At 40.3% G+C, this 19,293-nt stretch overlaps 1 protein-coding gene across 4 annotated transcripts in view; it reads right to left on the bottom strand.

Moving 5' to 3' along the window:
* Nucleotides 1–12,250: 12,250 nt before the first annotated feature.
* stxbp5a (syntaxin binding protein 5a (tomosyn)) overlaps nucleotides 12,251–19,293 on the bottom strand; it is an 87,643-nt gene continuing 80,600 nt past the window's right edge. For 2 of the 4 annotated variants that reach the window (XM_085771662.1, XM_085771661.1), the window contains 7 exons: nucleotides 17,896–17,945; nucleotides 16,555–16,837; nucleotides 15,594–15,963; nucleotides 14,459–14,624; nucleotides 14,102–14,213; nucleotides 13,779–13,999; nucleotides 12,251–12,790 (listed from right to left, as the gene is read on the bottom strand). In XM_085771662.1, the coding sequence (XP_085627788.1) occupies nucleotides 12,749–12,790; nucleotides 13,779–13,999; nucleotides 14,102–14,213; nucleotides 14,459–14,624; nucleotides 15,594–15,963; nucleotides 16,555–16,837; nucleotides 17,896–17,945 (1,244 nt within the window). In that variant the 3' untranslated portion in view covers nucleotides 12,251–12,748. The remainder of the gene's footprint in view (nucleotides 12,791–13,778; nucleotides 14,000–14,101; nucleotides 14,214–14,458; nucleotides 14,625–15,593; nucleotides 15,964–16,554; nucleotides 16,838–17,895; nucleotides 17,946–19,293) is intronic. The other 2 variants (XM_085771664.1, XM_085771663.1) reach the window with 1 other exon arrangement.

The following is a 19,293-nucleotide window of genomic DNA, read 5'->3' as shown; positions in this document are numbered from 1 at the left end:
TCTCTATTATGAGGCAGTTACTACTCTGAACAGTGTAAAATACAACTCCATTAATAGTAGAATTATATCTCTATTATGAGGCAGTTACTACTCTGTACAGAGTAAAATACAACTCTGTATTGAGTGAAATGGTGTTGGAGTTGTTCTCACTTTATGCTAAATAGAGTAAATTTTAATCTTGTGGAGTAAAATATGAACTCTAGATGGAGTAGAAATAACTCTGAAAATGTAACTCTATGACAAGAGTAAATTTTACTCTTTTTGGACTGGGACCAAATACTATCTTTTTGGGAGTAAAATTTTACTCAAATTGAGTAAATTTTACTCTTCAAAATTTCCTGTGTAGAAGTTCTTTATTTACCCCCCGCTTCATATTGTCACATATTCATCACACATTGCTCTGCAGCTCCAGAAACCAGCGAGCAGCCTACCTCTCTTAATGGAATACAAGTCAAGCAAAATGCAAATTAATATGCTTCACCAGGGTGAAGACTTAATAGAAGCTTATGATTGACCCACATTTTAACGTAAACTCTCACAGGGCAAAATGTATCCCTGTGGCAGCGCTCAATTTTCCTCGCTGACAACCACCATTCAAATCCCCTTTCCCAATCACACAGTTGCCGTGGAAACACCAGCAGCTGCCAGGCAGTCATTTGAAAAATTCCAAGATGAAGCGCCTGGATCTCTGGAATTCCAGTGGGGGAATATGCTCAGCCAAAGATGCATGGGTCTGAAGTGGTAGGATAACACGCATTACCACATACTGTTAATTTGTTTTCCATTGAACCATGTGTTGTGAAAAAGTGCACTAAAGAATTATCTTGTGTGATGTGAAAGGACACAAAGGAAAAGTGAATGAGGGCACGCAGGTAAGTATGTGTACTTGGTGGTTCGTGTCTTTTGAGGTGCTTATACAGTATGATCCAAATGATCTGCCTCGTTTGTGTACCAGTTTGTTCATTCGGCTTTTTAAAATCCCAACGCCAAAGAAGAAGAAGGTTATTTAATGGCCATTTAATTTCGACCCTGTGGGCCTGTCAAGGGTGAAGTCCCCCTGCGCACAAACACTTGTGATTATATGTTATGAGGTACAGTATCAGCCAGTGTCTGTTTAAGAAATTGTTAAACAATTTTCGATTGTTCAGAAAACTAACCACAAAGTTAGTCTAGTCGGCCAGCTTAATCTTTTGATTCAGTTTGCCCATTTCTCCTGGAACAAGAATTGTTCATCTTGAGTGGTAATTTGAGACTAAAAACCTCACATTGTTTTGTCTGGAGCACCACAGTGCTAACAAAATAGTGTTTCTTTTCAGGATGCAAGTCACTTGTACTGTGCATGCTTTTAGTTGACCCCAACCACCTGCCAGCAGCTCCAGTGGAAATAAAAATCTCTGAACATAAACCAACTCTTATGTTCAACACTACAATTGGGAGAAAAAAAAAAGAAAAACTCTACTGTATAAACTATAGGCTACCGCCCAAGTTCAACTGAGGTAGTAAAATGAGACAGACTGATTGCATCAAAACAAAAAAACTTACACTAATGCACTGAAATGGTACAACAATAGGTAAAGTGAAGTCAGAGTTAACATTAACATGGACCTCTTGAAATACTATCATCCTCTCCTCTGTCCAATGTTTCAGCCCGCTTGCCCAATTATGGGAAATGCAGTGACCAGCTTTGACTATTCACACCTACAGTTTTCAGTTTTGCCCATCTGTAGCCTTGTACTCAAACTGCTAAAAGTCCTGACGGCCAGAAAATGGCTTTAGTCAACTCCCCTGTATTGTGCGTTATAAAAGCAGAAGGTCACTGCTGAATCACAGCCTGCCTCTCAATTTTTTATCTGCAGAGCCTGAAACTTAAATTAATTCTCCAGCCAGCACAGGGTGTACACTAGCATTTTTTTTATTGTCCCCAGACAATTTTCATTACTGTCTTGGAGAATGCATCCATGGACCAGCGAGACAAAACTTCAAAGTAACAGCTGGCGATAACACCAGTGTTAAAACCATTTTAAAATGGAAAGTTGCTTTTTAAAAGTCACTGATTGTTAAAAGTCCTGTACTGTATTTTGTGACTTAACAAGGAGTGGGGGAAAACTTTTCCATGTCAAACAATTTGTCAAGCTAATTATAAACATAGCTCCTGGGTTGTCTCACCATCACCTCAAGACCACACCTCTGGAAATACAAGCACGTCACCACAACATAGACGGAACAAGTCATATTGCTCCAAATTATTGCTTTCGTTATACTACTGAAGAAACGCAAAGGCTGCACTAATTACAGCTTTTCCTAACCTCAAAGACCATAGGTTGCCCAAACAGCAAGTTACCATCCAGATTTGGAACAGCCCATCCTTGGGCACACAAATTAGGACAATGAATGGGTTTCCTCCCAGTTGGTGATTGGCTTTATTTTGATAAAAGGACAACTCAAAGAATGGTTAAAAATAGATGCTAACCTGTTCTCTCCATTATGCCATAATTACCCAATACCTGGACGGCGGACGCCAAAAGAGTTAATTAACCTATTTGAAAGAAATTGGTCTCCCTTGCAGAGGATCGGCAAGTCAGTGAAAAACTGGGGATGAATGGGTATGTTCCAGGATTCGATCATCATTAATGGTGCCTGCTTCAGCAGCTCACACAAGGCAAAGGCTCTTAAACTCTCCATTGTTCCCTGTTGGAAAATTACAGTCATTTACAGTTGGGATACATGAGTTCTGTGTCTAACTCAACAGAAATGATAACATCTCACCCTATGACAGGGTATCCATACATGGCCTGGATAGTGATCATGGGTATTTATTATACCCACAAGAGTCCTTGGACTGAGTCTTTGTATTATGGGTCTCCTGGGAATATTGAACAACTATTTGAAAGGGGACCAGGGTATTTGTTACTCTACACACTTCTGTAAACAAGAAACATTTAATCATTCCCCACACCAAATGGTACTCAGTGGTATAGTAAAAGCTGCTCGTCAGCAACAAACAATGTCCTTCCATGCATGCTAACTTAAGTGATATGGACAGTCTCCAGTTGCCACAAAGGAAATATAAACAGACACCTTGCTGAGAATGTTAATTATTGATGGAGGTGTAACACCCAGATTAGATCCCCTGGTATGATCAAATATATATTATGGCACATTAGATGTCTTTGATAAATTTGTTATGGTAACCAGGACATGGAAGTGGTTGCCAGATGTTCCAGTGTGGCTGCAAATGCACCTCCGAGTGTGTTTTACCTGAGTGCCCATCAGTTTTTGAGAGGAGAGAGAGAGGGAGAGAGAGGTTTTTAAAAGCATACTGCATGGTCTCTGGAGAATGTATTCCTCTTCATACTAATCCTCAACAAATCATAACACAACATTAAAGCAATAATTAAAAGGAGGGAGTAAAAATTAATTACATACATGATTAAAAAGAAACTTTGCGAACTCTCTTGAATGCAGTTACGGGTTAATGATGGTACAACTATCTGATGCAGTTGAATTACCTTGTGCCTGCTTTCAAACCAGCCATTAAAGTTTCATTTCTTTTATGCTAAAACACGGCATGCCGTGCATATTGAAATGGTCCCTCTCCAGGAGAAGCTAAGCCACTCTACCCTAAACAGCATTAAATATTTTGACAAGTGAAATGTCCAAGGATTTTGCAGACAACAAATGAAATCCCTGCACAGATGGGCCTAAAAGACAGGCATGATTTTTTAAGTGCCTTCACTCCCTTAGCAAAATGAACTACACTTTTGACATCATGAACGCTAGGGTCCAACAAGACAAATGTTTGAAAACAACTAATCATCATGCAGCGTCAAAATGAAACACACAATTACTTAACTTTTTATATAGGCTAGTATGGTGTCAAACAGCAACTAATCCTACTCCAACTTTATCATAGAGTTAAGTCTAAAGAGCCATTTAGGAATGATCAACCACACTGATAAAGGAAAGATTATATAGTGCTAAAAATAGCCCAGATTCAACATCAACATTTACAGAAGGCAAGTCATGACAGGAAGACTACAACAAGCATTCCTATCCCCTAGTCCCAGCTCACAGAACCAGAATGATTAAGCTCCACTTCAGTGCCTCTTGTAATTATACACACACGCACACAAGACCTCAATTTGTGTTTATTAGTGCTGTGGTATTTCAAAACCACACATTACAGCAATTTGAATTTGGTCGCACAGGCTGAGGATTTGGATGGCAGCCATTTTGTAATGTATGCATTTCATGACGGTCTTCATATGCATGACCATTCCCTCTCCAACAGACGACGTAAAATGGGTATAGCTGCACATTTGAATTGCATTTGATTTTGCTCATAGTCTAATTGGAGCAATATCTTCCAAAGGCAGAGAAGGCAGCATAGACCAGACCAGAGGCCAACAAGTCACAGCTCCATTACTGAGCCCTCATTCTGTTCGCTCCACCGAGGAGCGAGAAACTGAGTTGAGGCAATTTCAAAATTATAAGGTCAGACTTTCAACCACACCCATGTCTGTTTTAGACACCCTTTCTCTCCCTATGAACACAGAGAGAGGGAGAAAGATAAAACTATTGCAAATTATTTTGTACTCATTTCCAAAAACAGATGTTTCTCAGTTTGACAGATTGGAGCAAATGATCCTTTCACACATTTCCCCGTTATGTGCAGGTTGGATGTTAACAGGGTACAGTTAAACCAAACAGAAACATATGTATCCAAATGAGCCTTGACTAAAAGCTCAAGTTCTGCCTCTTAATTATGAGAGCAAGCAACGCTTTTGCAGTGTCAACTGCACATTGGTTAAAATCAGACAGAGGAGTATGTTGCATATTGTTCCTGACAGAACTAGAAATGAAACAGTATCCAGAGGCATAATTTAATGCTGTAATGATTCTCCTTAGTTGCTTGTACAAACACAGCAAACATGATGTCATACTTATGCCCTCAGCATATAGGCTAGTGGCATAGTAAATCAAGATACTCATTATGTTTTCAAACTTGATCCTCCCTACAGTATTTTATAACAACTGCAACAAGCAACTATTATGGAGACATTAAAAGTCACTGTATTGCAGCAAATACAATTTTAGCCACTGCATCAGGACGCAGATATATAAAATTAAATCTTATCTTATTTTAAAACACTTATGACACTTATCTCCTCCAGTCATTAATGAGTGCCTGCATTCATACACTCAAGTGCATTACAAGCCTCAATCCCAGACCAATTCAACCATGCAGGGAGCATTGAATTAAAGAACCATTTTATCTACTTTGCCAGACCACCATGTGTCTTTTCCCTGTTAGACACTGTTGACTATGACAAGATTGTCCTCTTTATTTAGCAGCCTCTGCTTGTGGGTCAGACACCCACAAAGCACTGCCAACCAGTGAAGGGACTAATACCACTTGAAGTGCAGCAGGCAAAACAGCCTTCATGCAGTCAGTAACTAAAAACAAAGATTTTTTTTTTTTAAAGAGCTTGAGCTTGGCAGTCAGATGCAATTATGATATAAATAGTTGAAATACAAAGGCCTGTGCAGATTAGACGTCAACTTAAACGAGAAATGCTTGTGAAAATATCAATATTTGACAATAACCATGCTCAGTTTTCCCATGAAACCAATAGGAGAGCCTTCTGAATGGGCTACGGATGTGAATGTGCTAAGACAGGCCTAGTCATGAGAACATCTCTATAATGGCAAATAGCCAAACATGTTGCCAAACTACTTTGGCTCAAGCTACTTTGTTTCACCACTATGCCAGTGGGCACCAGGAGAGCACTAGTCCTATATTGTAGGACTACCGGTAGGCTATATGACAATTTACCACCAAAACCACAGCCAAAGTGTCACAGAAGCAGCCAACAAGCAAATTGTGGCTGAATAAAACAGAAAGCACAAGCCTTGCACAAAAGCTCAGAAACACAAACTACACAGCAAAGACATAACCCTCTCCTCACATAGCCTACAGTAGCATGACCAGAGCGGCATTTTTATGCAAATGAGAATGACTGATGCATCCTGGGTAATTTAGGGGCAGTGCCCGGCATCCCTCCATTGAAAAGTTCAGCCTAACTGGCTTGACAAACTAACTAACAAAAAGTTGGCTATTAACAGGCTATTTACAGACAACACTTAGCCAAAACCTACCCGGTGATTCGACCAAATACGTGTTGTCTGGGTAAGAAATTTCTGGCCACTGTGTGAAGTCATTGATCACTGTGGGAGGCTACCGGTAGATTAATTAATTGTAATTTTTCAAGATAGCGTGAACGGTGGGTTTCAAAGAGGGTGTCAAAATAATTATGAGACATAGTGCTACAAAAGAAACAAAAAATAAAACATTCAAATTGATTGTTAGTTAGTCTACGCTCCATCAAAACACAAAAAGCCACTGAGTGCAATGTAAAAATGCCGGGTGCTGCCCCTAAATTACCCAGGATGCATCAGTCATTCTCATTTGCATAAAAATGCCGCTCTGGTCTATACATGATGTTAGCATAAGCAGCTAATGCTTTGGCCTACCTTGATGTTGACATCTCAGTGCAGAGCGGGTTCAGCTTCAGCTATCTCCAGTTTGTGCCATAACGTGATACTAGGTAACAACTGACATAGCTCCTTAAAAGAAAACACACAACTGCAGGGTAACAAAGTAGCCTAACTAAACGACCTTTTCCACCGCAGACATTTTTTTGGGCTTAATTGCCACAGCAGGAAAAGCACAGGTGTAGCTAATTTAGTTAATGATGATAGCTGTGGCCAGGTTCCAATAAGTGTCCCTGGAAGCTGCTGCAGTTAGCAACCGCACACGTTAGCTGAGCACTGAATCTGGCTCAGCTTTATAGAATGCAGCCATAATTAATGTTGTTAATTACACCTGTGCCTTTCTTGCAGCAACACGTCAAAATGTCCGCAATGAAAAAAGCTCCATCAAATCACTCTTACTTAATTAAAGCTTTGCAGAGGCAACACAATGGGACTGCTGGCAGGTGAACTATTTAAAGGCTACGTTTGGTGGGTAGACTAGCTTGTAAAAGAAATACAGCAGAGTTTGAGCGCAACAACTAGGTCAAGAAAAGGTGTATTGGATTTTTTTTGTTGCAGCTTGCCTTAGTTGGTCATGTGTGAGTGTGACGTCGCCTGCCTGAGCCTGTTCAGCATTTGTTAGTCTGGTTGAATGTATTGTGGTGCAAATAACCCCCAATTTAAAGTCTATTATATTTCAGCTACTGTAGATTTTTTTTTTTTTTTAAGTGTGTGGGCTATTTCTAAAGGTCTGTAGATTATGCAATGAAGAGATATTTAACTGAACAAATGGCCCACCCATATCTGTTCTAAAAGCAAAACTCAGTCTTTTGCTGCTTGTCTTAACTCAACATATCTAGAGAGAATAAAATACCAGCATCAGTAATAAATAATATTCTATAGTAACAAATAATATGACATTAATATATTTTAGTTTGAAAATGAAAAGTTTATGCCCCTGTTTTTTATATTTTGCCCAGCAAAACCATAGCGTGTCAGATACAGCTGTCTTTAACAATGAACATCATGCAACAATTTTTATTTCATAAAATATAGTAAAGCCTCTCAGTGTCTGTTATTTCTCATTTCATGGTTTCTCTTCTTAAATATGAAACAGTGAGATGGAAAAAAAACAAAAAAACATCTGACTTTAGGGGTGGTTTGAATTAAGCTAAAACAGACATCAACAGCCAGCTCATTCTCCCCCCAGGTGTCACACTGATTCCAGTTGCGCATACGTGGCTCAGGTCAGTCATGTTTCCAGTCACCACAGCAACAGTCACACTGACGTGTCATTCGCAGAGGAGCGTGTTCAGCTCTGGATTGCCTAAGCCTATATCTTTGTGTGTCTTTCATGCATGCGCTAACAAGGTCAATAGATCAAACAATATATATCAGCAAACATTTCTCCCCTGTGACCTTCTCTTCATGGCTTCAGTCAAATTGAACAAATCAACATCATGTACTAAATCACCCTTCTTCTGTCTCTACCATTAAATTACCCTTCAACCTTTAGTAGCCACAGAAGCTTATCTTTGATGAAAAACACATGCACTCCTCCTAATAAAATTATGACATCACTTTATCTGATAGTATTGTTTATGTAAAGAAGAGATGATGATGAGCCACAAGGCCATAACCCCTTTTCATTATATGGAAGAGGAGGAGAGAGTCATAACCATTTCATGGATGCACAAGATTACTTTTTTTGTGAATGTATTTTCATTGAATTGTGGATTTTAAATGCAGATTTTTGCAAATACAAGGTTTTAGTAATTCAACAGAGTGTATTTAGAAAAGGAGAAATAATGCTGCTGCTTGTCAATTTGTTGGTACTGCAGGAAAGCACAACTCAGTCCAATTTGTCCTCAAATCGGATTAGCAGACGTGATGACAATTTTACACAGTGCAGTCCTGCAGGGATGATCAGCTTGTGGACCTATATTGTATCTGCTTTTAGTTAAATCAATCCTAAAAACAGATACAGACAAGCCATCCAGTCGTGACCTGCTTTATCTCAGCAGCCAGTTTTATTTGCTTAAGAGTTTGTTGGTTCAGAAACCAGGATGTCTTTTTTTTAATGGTATTTTAGCTTCAAATATATTGCTTTGTCTGGTTTCAAGTCTTAACTGGTCATTTCACACTGAATTTTACTTACAAGTCACCAGGAATGAGTCACAACATGAGGTCAGGAAACATTAAGGGACAATGTATGGTCACAGACTGTAAATCTCTCGAGAGGAAATCATCAGCCAAGCTGGAAGCCTCTCTGCTTTCAACAGTAATTGATCCACACCATAAGTCTCTGTAAATACACCGCCGGATGAATTCACTGACCTCAGTGGGCATGTGAAATTAGGACGAGTGTAGTTCTGATTCAAGGGGCCTATTCCTCATAGCAGTGGTCTATTGTAAGGCAGTTGTTAAGTGGAAGATACTAGCAAAAGCTCGACAATGTTGGATAATTACTATGTTTTTAGCAGCAGATACAACCTTTATCAAAAATCCTGATTAGAGCCACTTAATGGTAATTTGTCATTCTCTGTGGCTACTGCAAGTCTAAAATGTCCTGAACCAGTCAGTGGTGAATTAAAACTCTTATTTCTGAAAATAGTTGACCTTCAAGAGCTCAAAGAAACCAAAGAGCACATTTAGAAGTCACTTAGTGTAATCAATACAGGATCGTGTTGCTCTAAGAAAAGGTAGAAATACAGTATAAGTAGACTATATCAGCTAAGAAACCAAGCTAGAGTGACTGTTAGAAAATACGTATTACTCAAACTAAAGAAAGGAACAAACCGACATCTCTCTCTCATATCAAATTCTATGACCAGTTTCTCTTTTGTCCATAAATAAGTCAAATATCCATCATCTAAAGATAACTTGCTGGGCAGTAGGATTGCTGACCACACCATGTTTCATCTGCTCAGACTGATCACATGTGGATGCAACTGCATGTGTCTGCTGCCATCTAGTGTGTGTTCTAATACAGCATGTTATGTTCCCATATTCAGGCTGCTCTCCTACAGTACAGTATCTGTCTTTCTTTGTGTATTCATACCTACTCTAAGTACTCCATTATATCCCCAAGTACCATCCCAAATACTACAGTGGAACAAAATTTTGTTATTTCAGTTATGTGAACATGGTCAAATCTTCAACTATGAAATTAAAAGATGCTTTAAGACAAAAAATACATTTTCCACTTTTATTTTCCATTGCACAGTAATCTCTATCTACAGAATTTCTAAATTTTTGTGGCAGCAGATAAAGTCATAAACATCCATGTGAAAGTTGCATAAAACTGTACAAGAAAATTGGCTACAATGAGAAAAATACTGCAACCCACTGATAACTGTTGAATCCAGGACAGAAGATGGCATATTGCAGATCGACAGGACTCCCTCTTGTTGTTGTTTGAGTGTATGGATTGTATTGGGTAAGAATACTGCATACTGTAGTGTATGGACAAGAAACAAATCATTCAAAAATGAAAAAAAAACAAAAAAAAAACAAACAAGTATAACATTGGAAACGAAAAAGAAGAAACAAGAAACATATAACAGTTGGGTTGGAGGGAAAGACACTGGAGTGGTTTTCAGGGATGACCTCTAGATATAACCTAGCTTTATTTTTTCCTGAATTATTATTTTTCTTCTTCATCGCCATGGGTGGGAAAAGACAGAGCTACCTACCAACACCCACACTATGATGCTCACTAAACACATAAGGCCAAATCTGTAGCTGTGGAACCAATGGAGTCACCAGAAGACTCACAGGATGAAGAGAGACGTCAGAGGACAAAGGCAAAGACGGGAAAAGGAGTGAGGGTTGAAGCATGTGTGCAGAGACTCAACATGCGACTGTTAAATTAAACCAGAATTCAGAGGTCATCCTTTAATGCTGACTGACTATACTATTGTTATCTTTTTATCATCACCGGTGGCTTTAGTTAGTGTAACAGACACTCAACTGGACACAGACAGCTGACTGGTGAGAGACTAGGACATCAACACCAATTATTAAACAACCAAAACATAACCCCTTAAATCATATCACTTAATTTACATGAACACTCCCTAACACACAGACAGACATAAATACAAACACACATTCACACACACGCACACACAGATGAATACAATAAATATTGTTGTGTCTGAGCTGTAGTGTAATGGTCCAGGTTTTTTTTGTTTTGTTTTAAGGAAACAGCCTTATCATCCAACAGTTAGGCCACTTTTAACATTTAACATTTGTCCAAATGTTACATTTAATGACATATTGTGATACAATATTACTATAAATGGCTGAGTTCCATTGCAACTTGCTCCATTTCTTGAACCCTGAAAGGTGATGACGATGACAATACTCCCCGTCTACACTCCATGGGTGAGGCCACGCCGAGTTATACATATCACTGTATAACTCGTGGTGTCGAGACTCATGAAGTGACGAGCCAAATGATAATGCAATGGAAAAGCTAAAGCAACTCTTTGGCGTCAGAAAAAATATGGCCTCTCTCCTCTTACGTTGCCTGAGCAACCTTGACATTTACTTTCCAGTTGGTCTTAGATTGTCAAACTATTTACTTATATACAAATAAAGGTTAAAAGCCTGGTAGAAAGAGAGATATACCACATTTGAGCTTTACTGCAAACATGGATATAGAAACAAGATACTAATGAGGGTGAAAGTTTCTGACACCAAACACAACTGTCTCTTGCACCTCAATAAATAAATAGAAACAAAGGAATCACACAGACAATTTTCTCATAAAGACAACTGTCAACAAAATACTGAAAAATAAACTGAAAAACAGTACTAAAGGTTAAATTCTATACTTCTAAAGGATTACAAATCCATGTTTCTATTATCCTGCATATATGGATGCACATATACAGGAATTTTACTCCTGTGTGCTCCAAAATTTGGAAACCAGCAAATCTGGCTAGACTATTAATACTGATGTAATCAGCATTCATACAGTCACACTCAGAGACTAAGCCAAACTGTGGAAGCTTATGACATTAGAGGGTGAGGGAGGCAGTTTATATCACATCAGATAAGCGAAGAATTGAAATCCTCAGGTAAACAATAAACGTGAATGGTTCGTATCATGTCAGCGAGAACTAAACAATATACTGTATGCCTTTTATATCCTTGCCTTCCTTTTAGATTCCAGCCCTTTTCATAAGGAGAAATTAATTTGAGTTGTTAGATAGACAAAAGCCACAAAAACATATATATTATTTTTTTTCCAACAAATCAAATATCATCCACTTTCACAACAATAGAAAAATAAGAGATTTTCCAATAATACAGACGGAGCAAAAAACCCAACAAATAACAAATAGAGGAATGGCAAGAAAATAGAAATTAACACACACACACGCACATACACACTGTTGGTAACGATATGAAAGTCTGTAAGATACAGAGGAGAGTCTAGAGGTTGAGCGAGATGACGAGATATCCAGTGTACATCAGAATAAGTTGCTTTTTATCCTTGTGACTCTCTGCATAGAGGAGGCGTCTGTCACGGTCACAGCGCTTCCTGTGGATCCCCATCGCCGCCTCCTTCAGCCTTCCCACCCTGCTCCTGTCTCCTCCATGAGTTATCCCTTTCTTTTGTACTTGTCACTCGGAAGTGGATACAGCGTTGCACATTTATTAGATTTATGTATATATAATGATGTATTTAGATTTTTTCCCCTTCTTTTTACATTTAAAGATTTTTTTTGTAGTCTTTGTTTCTTCATTAAGTATTTGTCTTTTTTCAGCTGTGTTCATGGATTTGAATACTGCCCACGGTGGGCTCCAAGTGGAGGAAACAATAAAGGACGTTTTTTTGGCAAATGAGAATGAAGAATCTCCAGGTGCGTAGGCCAACTGCCTACCTCGGAAGAGAGGCTGAACAGAGATAAACAAACAGACGAGAACATAAAAAAAAGACACCATTTATTTGCTTCCTCTGAGGTTGTCCTTCTCCCCTGTCTACCCCTCAGTTCCACCTTAAGACTGAGGTAAGAACAGTATTCAACATTGTGCTAGGGAAGAAAATCCCAAGTGTCTCAGTAAAGAAGGCTTGGAGAGATGGATGAATGGACAGATAGACGGGTTTGGAGGGGGAGGGGGGTGGGTCACGATGAGTCCACATGAGCCAATGGAAGGTGAAAGCCTTGTCCATGGAGCTCTGCTCCTCCCCCGTCACTGATCAGAACTGGTACCATTTTTTGTCTTTGCACTTCAGCATCATCTGAAAACAGAGGAAATGTTTGAGTCAGATCAAGTATAAGGAAGACCTACCCGACCGGTGCACAATACATTCTTATGATTAATTCAAGACTTAAAGGGAGAGTTCAACATTTTGGCAAATCGACCCATTGCCATAATCCCTATAGTCTTAGGAGTAGGTTCGTTACCTTAAAATTGTCAGTGTAAGATGTTTTTAGAACGGCGGAGCCAAGCTGCGAGCTGCTCAGAGCTACACTACAGAGGCTCATGGGATTTCTTGGTTTCCCTCAAGGAGGTAAATTCAAGGTAAATTCATGCAAAACCGCTGATGCGCGTTCCTGTCGGGGGCAGTTTTTCGGCAAGCAGTCTCTGTATTTGAAAACAACTCCGTCTCATAACATTCCGTTATTGTCTCATAGTGTGGTGAATGTGCAGGTCACAACTTGTCCACGAGAGCGTTTTGGAGTTTGTGTATTTGATTGAGTTTGATGAGGGAAACCAAGAAATCCCATTAGCCTCCTTAGCGTAGCTCTGAGCAGCTCGCGGATCTGCTCTGCCGTTCTAAAAATAGCTTGCACCGACAATTAAAGGTAACGAACCTACTGCTATGACTATGGGGATTGTGGTAATGGGCCAATTTGCCAAAATGTTGAACTATCCCATTAAATGTTCATCACAACTAGCCTTTCACCCACCATTTTATACATAATAAAATGAGTCAGTAAAATATATGAAATACAAAGTGAGAGTAGGTCCACAGCACTGTGGACCTTCTGTAGACATATACTGCCCTCTAGTGGGCAAATAGTATTAGTGACTAATAGTTTTGAAAAAACATAATGAATATCCAGTGGCACCTGCTTTTGGAAGATTATTCCTCAGTGAACTATTTACAAAATGTCATCAGTCTCCTTTTACCATTCACGTGTGCACTACCATGATCAGCTAGCCTTATTGTCATACAAGGGGTTTACTGTCTACTCGCTCCATATGTTGAACTTTTCTTTTACCTCATGGGCGTGTTTGGAAAAGGAATCCGCGCTCGCCATCATGGCAGCTGTCCTCTCCTCCAGCTCGCCCAGTTTCTGGCCTCTTTCATCCAGTGCTATTCGGGCACGTGCCAAGTCTCCGACCACACCAGAGGCCGCCCCCTTCATGCCCTCAATGCCACCTGGGCCTGGGATGTGCTGGGCCAGGCTTCGAGATGCTTTTCCAGCCGATACCTCACCAACTGGATGAAAAGGGTGAAAGGAAAGATAAACAGGGAGAAGTGTGTGAAGGAAACTTTGCATCAACTAGGGACTGCACTGTATCTGGACTAGGTTTGGCATACATAGCTCCTCTCTGTCCAGTGACTGTGCTCCGCCGCCAAAGAGGCCTTTGAAGAACCCTCTGTTGGGTGCCTCTGGTGTCTCCACTGGTGTAAAAAGTTCACCCAGCATCTCCTGAAACAGCAACACACCAACACATTACACTGCTACATACGGTTTGACTGTTGGTGTCTATGAATTCAGTGTTTTGTTGTCCACCACAGACTCCCACACACAGGTAAAATATACATTTGAACTCACAGTCCCTAAAGATATTTCCTCTAGTCATTCTACACGATCATGTCAATTGTATTTCATATAAAGTGTTTCCTATAACATTTTTCATTGCAGCTGTATGAATATATAAAGTGTTGACTGACCTGTAGGTTTTCGCAGGTGTCCTGGCTGTAAGTGATCCTCTGGACCTCAGTGGGGGAGCACAGGTACATGGCCTGACCTAGGTTGGTGAAACAAAATGTCCTGGCTATCCGCATGTCTGTCAAAGGCAGGTAGTTTACATCCATGAGCGGTCTCAGTCCCGGCAAACTAGAACAGGAGACACAGAAATGATTCAAGTGGTTTTAGATCCAAAACACAGAACATCACAACAACTTATTTAGAATACATCAGTCAACTGAAACAGTAATGACATCGGTCACGCACTCCTTAGAGGAAAACACAGACGCGGCACACAAAACGAGACAGGCAGACAGCTGGGCACCCTTGCTCTGTCAGACACCCATATGGAAGGCTGCTCTGTCTGTGTCTCTCTCCTCTAGGGAAATGAAGATTAATGAGGATGAGTGACAGGCTAATACCATAGCTATTCACTCATGCCCTTCCACCAACTGCATGAAAATCAACCTGCTTTGTAGGTGCATGCCTGTGTTGGTTATTACTACACTCGCATCACAGCGAGGTGAAATTTAAAACAAAGGTAATGGTGCAGCGTTGATGGTGTAATTTAGCGCTGGGGTCAAAAGATGAATGTAATCAATGGCAGGCCCTCATGGGCACACAGGAGTGTTTGTTTGTGTCTGACTTTGGATGACGACTTGAGCAAAAGGAAAAGTTTAATTGAGGACATAATATGTAAATTCTGCTTGCTTCTGTGGTGACAGTGTTTATTTCTACCAATTTTCCTTTTTTGTGGTGAGGGGGGGCTTTAATTGACAGGATAGCTGGAGAGAGACAGGAAATGGGGAGACAGAGAGAGTGGGAATGACACAGCAAAGAGCCACCGCTGCAGCGAGGACTATAGCCTCTGTATATGTTCTACGTCCTACAAGATGCCACATTTATTCCAATTGGCTTCGAGTTGTGAAATGTTTGATACTACTCTAGAGAGTCATGATGTTCTCTGCTAAACATACTATTCAAGACCGAAGGTGGATCATGTTTACTTAAATCTAAAAACAAGAACTTGATTTATTCAAACTGACGTTGATTGATACATTTTTATTAATAACCAACTATCTCCTCCCGGCCCTTCATGCAGCCTGACACATTCCTCACCTGAGGGTCATGATGTGGCCGTTGGCACAGAAACAAGCCAAACACACGCCTTGGCTCATCTGCACCACATCTGCCCGTAAGATGAAGGAGGTCTCTGTGATGCTGTGTTTATAGATGCAGGTCTGGGAGGGGAGGGAAATGACTTTGGCCTGTTTCTCTGAACACACCACGGCATACTGGCTCTCGTTGAGGTCCTGGGAGGTGGAGGGGGACACAGAGACGGGCCGGCGCTTACGGACCTTCTCTCTTTCTTCACCGTCTGCTGTGACGTTGGGCTCAAACCACGGCTCAAACGCAGGAGGCACCTGGGACCCTGTGGAGTCCAGGACAGCCATGCGCATGATGCTGCCCTTCAGCCGTACCAACATGCCTGGTGAATGGATAGAAAAGACTTGTTACTAGAATCTCATTTTCGCAATTTCCTTCTTTGCATTTTTGGGTTTTGTTAGTACAAATGTGTTATCATACCTTACCTTTATCTTATATGATCTGACTCCATTTTTTGTGATTTTCAACTTATAAATGAAGAGATTCAGATGCTTGTCAACTGAAGAAGTGAGGTCCACCCATCAAATATGTCAATAAGATAATATAATTTTTACTTAAAAAAACACCAAATGAGGTCCTTCAGTGTCTTGCTGTTTTACAAATTAGCAACAAGTGGTAGGAACACACCAAGAAATGATCAATGTAGCAATTAAAGAAGAAAACAGAAAGAAACAGACTCCAGGAAAATGTTAGCATGGATGTAAATAATGGACATTTCTTTTCAGTGTTCTGACCTTGGTTGGTCTAGTTTAATGATGATACAAACTCTAATATTTTCAATTGCACCCAATTGCAACATCCAAAAATCAATCACAATTTAGTCCATCTAGTCTCCATTTATCACAGCTACGTACAAAACTGTTATCTGCCCCACAATTCATTGCTTCTTCCCTTCCATGATCCCATTACCCACCTGTAGGTGAAATGATGACTGGCTGCAGTTGTCGTTGCTCCCCAGCAGGTGGCAATGTGAGTGCTAAAACCAGCACAGTTCCCAGGGTCGTGCCCACATGCAGGCAGTGTGTCAAAGTGCTTTCTCCCTTCCGGGCAAAGGTTTCGCAGAAGTGGAAGGAGCTGATGGCTTCTCGAGCTTCCTTGTCAATGCTGGTGACACTGGAGGAGCGAGAGCGGCTGAAGGAGTTGTCCCGGTGGTCTAATGGGTTGGCACCCCGCGGCGGGCATACAGACAGGAGGACAGTGAGGAGAAAACAAGAGAGGTAAAGCAGCCAGGAAGCGATGGCGGTACGAGAGAGACAGGACAAATGTGCACACTGTGCTGTACTTACAGAATAAAATGATCGTAAGTGATGAGTTCTCATAGTTCACAGTAAAACACTTCGGAAGACAAATGAGTGTGGGTTGAAATTTTTAAAACAGACTCAAGACATACCAGCTGTGTAACTGTATTTGCTCATGACTGATCTCTGAAGGATATTGAATAATAATGAGCAATGTTGATTCTTAACAGCTGGTAAATGTATCACAGACTGGTGTCCGTATGGCCGACAGGCTCAAACCTAATTGATGCCGATTTACAATATGATTTACAATATCACAACTCTCCTACATTGTACAATAGAAACAAATCCAGTGTAAATACACATTTGCACATTTCCACGAACCAAGATTTTTAAATGTTCCATCCCCAATCAGTTATTTTAGTATGAAATAACCAGGTATCAGGCACTTTGGTTAGGAGAACAGCGCTCAGACTCTCAAACAAGCATAGAGATAAATATGTTGGCACTTGCACATTTTAATATGCCCCAAAATGTTCCATCCATGGTAAAGTTGTGCACCCCTGAAGAAAAAAATGGCTTTATTTTTTTTTCTAATTGGGAACCAATCAGACAGAGAAAGGAAAGATATGAAGAACACAGGAGAAGAAAGAGAAAGAGAAAGCTGCAAAGGTTAAAGAAAGCCTTACAGTGAGATGGAGTGTGCAAAGTTTAGCTTAGCACCACTGACCTCTAACAGGACCCCCACCGAGGTCAAAAGGTGGGAGGACTGGAGAGAATTTCACACTGAATTTATTTCCAAAAAATATCATTTAGTTGAATGAGTTTCAATTCAGATTAGATCAGTGCTACTTTTGTCTCATGCAAACTTAGAAGAAAATCTGCACAGCTTGCCAATTTTGAGGCTAATAACCAGATAAAACTGGACTAATGAAATGTGATGGAGTCCAGTTGGAGTGAGAAAGATAAACTCAATATCATACAGATTGTTTGGAGACACGAAGTCAGGGCTTACCCAAGTCTGGCTTTAGCTCAGTAGGCAAGCTTAATTTCCGTGACATCTTTGCTGGAAAAAAGAGAACATCCCTCTTTACAAACACATGTCTAAGCTAAGACACGATGCCATGCAAAGCTAGGTAACTAGCATTGGGATAGGATTGTGCATAAAGCTTAAATACACAAAGAAAATGACAAAAGGCTGTGGAACAAGTGCCTGGGGATTGTTTCACTGACTAGAAGAGCCAAAATGCTTTACGCAGGAGACACCACATAAGGACATCCCTGTGTTTCACAGAGGCATGCTGTGACAGACAAAACAAAGGAGGTGACCTCTGGGTGCACCATGCCCTGGAAGAGAGGAATAGTAAAGATACATGAAAACGCCACAGCCATTCAGGACCCTCATGCCACAGGAGCATGCACCAAGAACAAGGAGGTAACAAGAAACAGAAAATATTGAACAGGAGATGGAAGAAGACAGTGAAAAAGATGGTCAAAGTTATTATGGAAATAGATATTGCAGTGCTAAGTGAAGTTGTTAACTCGACATCTGTTATCAAACCCCACCATTGTCACCTCATCCCGCTTCTCCATTCCGCTCTAAAGCCACAATTTTTCCTTTAAGGCTCTGGGTTTTCGGATGAGGATCACTGCTCTTTTCATACTGAGGGTATGGATGAGGATATTCCATATTATTTCTCTCTCTTGAGGTTAAAGGAGTAAAATACTTTATACAGTATGTTAAAAAAAACAACCTTACAGAATAAAAAATGCCCACAGGAAAATCTTATAGAGCAGGCTGAATACATTTTGTTGTTTTCATTTTCATTTGCGTCTTTTGATTGTCTGATGCTTGTACTTGAAAGCTTTCTGTTGTACAACTCCTCTGTTTGTACACTGACATCCCTTTACCTCACAATCTAAAGGCTCGGGACACCAACATAGGTGTTTTCACTTATTCTATAGCCAGGCAGAGCTTTGATGGGAATGACAGGACACCACGACGCTCCATAAACCAATAAAATAACTGAGGGATCTTTCCATGTCAGTGTATAACAAGTCTGGTGAATAATCAGGTTGTAATAGGGTGTGTACTGTTTTTTAAATGAGGTAATGCTTCATTTGGCCTCTGTGTGGACAGGTTACAGCAAAATTGAAAATGCCTGTCACTGATAGAACAGCCACTACCTATTCATCGTCACTTCGGATTCTGCATCCCTTATCTAAACAGGAAATGCTTCATTTTACTTAAAAATTGAAAAAAGAAAATTATCCATTGCATCAACACACACAAATACATAAAGACACAGTTGGACAGATGGGGTGCCCTCCGCTCTGAGACGTAATCGTACTGCACTGTACTATGGACAATCATATTGGGACAGATATCAAACGCAGGCACATTTACAATTGGA

Source organism: Trachurus japonicus, chromosome 24 (assembly GCF_045865225.1).
Source record: "Trachurus japonicus isolate A0001 chromosome 24, Traja_1.0".
Taxonomy (NCBI): Eukaryota; Metazoa; Chordata; class Actinopteri; order Carangiformes; family Carangidae; genus Trachurus; species Trachurus japonicus.
The sequence above is the reverse complement of the archived record's forward strand: the minus strand, read 5'-3'. Positions and strand labels throughout refer to the sequence as shown.